The sequence below is a fragment of the Olea europaea genome, unplaced genomic scaffold (assembly GCF_002742605.1).
Source record: "Olea europaea var. sylvestris unplaced genomic scaffold, O_europaea_v1 scaffold16867, whole genome shotgun sequence".
Classification (NCBI taxonomy): Eukaryota; Viridiplantae; Streptophyta; class Magnoliopsida; order Lamiales; family Oleaceae; genus Olea; species Olea europaea.
The window spans coordinates 1-1071 of NW_019234547.1; the positions used below are offsets into that span (position 1 = coordinate 1).

The 1071-nt window shown below is 36.3% G+C and overlaps 1 protein-coding gene across 1 annotated transcript; it reads left to right on the forward strand.

Annotated features, from left to right (window-relative positions):
• Positions 1 to 6: 6 nt before the first annotated feature.
• Positions 7 to 728, forward strand: LOC111377604. Its single transcript, XM_023000733.1, has one exon. It carries the CDS (start codon positions 262 to 264, stop codon positions 592 to 594), a length of 333 nt encoding a protein of 110 aa, XP_022856501.1. The 5' UTR covers positions 7 to 261; the 3' UTR covers positions 595 to 728.
• Positions 729 to 1071: the final 343 nt, after the last annotated feature.

Below are 1071 nucleotides of genomic sequence, written 5' to 3' on the forward strand. Positions count from 1 at the left end.
AATGGAGTCGATGAGGATGATTTTCGCGAAGATTTCAGATTAGGACAAGAATTTAGATCCAAAATTGGTATCCCACAAAATGCAAGCATAGTTCTAGGTGTTGCAGGAAGACTAGTTAAGGACAAAGGCCATTCCCTTTTACACGAGGCCTTTTCGGAGCACAAGCTAAAATACCCCAATGTCTACTTAATCGTCGCAGGTTCCGGTCCATGGCAACAAAGGTACAAAGATTTAGGACCTCAATCCATTGTCCTTGGATCGATGAGTCCATCTGAATTGCGTGCTTTCTACAATGCAATCGACATTTTTGTTAATCCGACACTTAGGCCACAAGGGCTTGATCTTACACTTATGGAGGCTATGATGAGTGGAAAACCAGTTATGGCATCAAGATTTCCTAGTATTAAAGGGACAATTGTGGTTAAGGATGAATCTGGTTTCATGTTTTCGCCTAATGTCGAGTCATTGTCACAGGCATTGGAACTAGTTGTGTCTGAAGGCTCAAATAGGCTATTGCAGAGAGGAAAAGCATGTAAAGAATATGCAGCTTCCATGTTTACAGCAAGAAAGATGGCTTTGGCTTATGAAAGATAGTTCCTTTCTATCAAGAATGAAACATTTTGTATGTATCCACAAGAAGTTTGATATTTTTGTTTGATCTTTTACCATATAGAATTTGTTATTCGTAGGAATATTACGCAATAAATTTGCATCGATTTCAAGATTGACCTTTTTTTTCTTCTCTAAATAGTAATAAACATACTGGCACAGTACATAACCACTACATTGAACACCGTCTTTCTTTTTGTTATTAGTGCTTGCTATATAAAACTTTGTGAACCAAACTTCAATTTTAACCACACGTTTTGTGGGATTTGCAATTTTTATTAAATTTTTAACGATAATTTTTTATCAAAATCTGTTAAAGTTTTTATCTAAAACTTTGTTAAACAACCTCTAAATCTCCTTTCGATACAAGTAGATGACATTTTGCGTGTACAACTATAAAAATGCTATACGAGTTGGTCCAACTTTCATCTGTGCCAAATTTCGTGCCATGACCTATGGGGC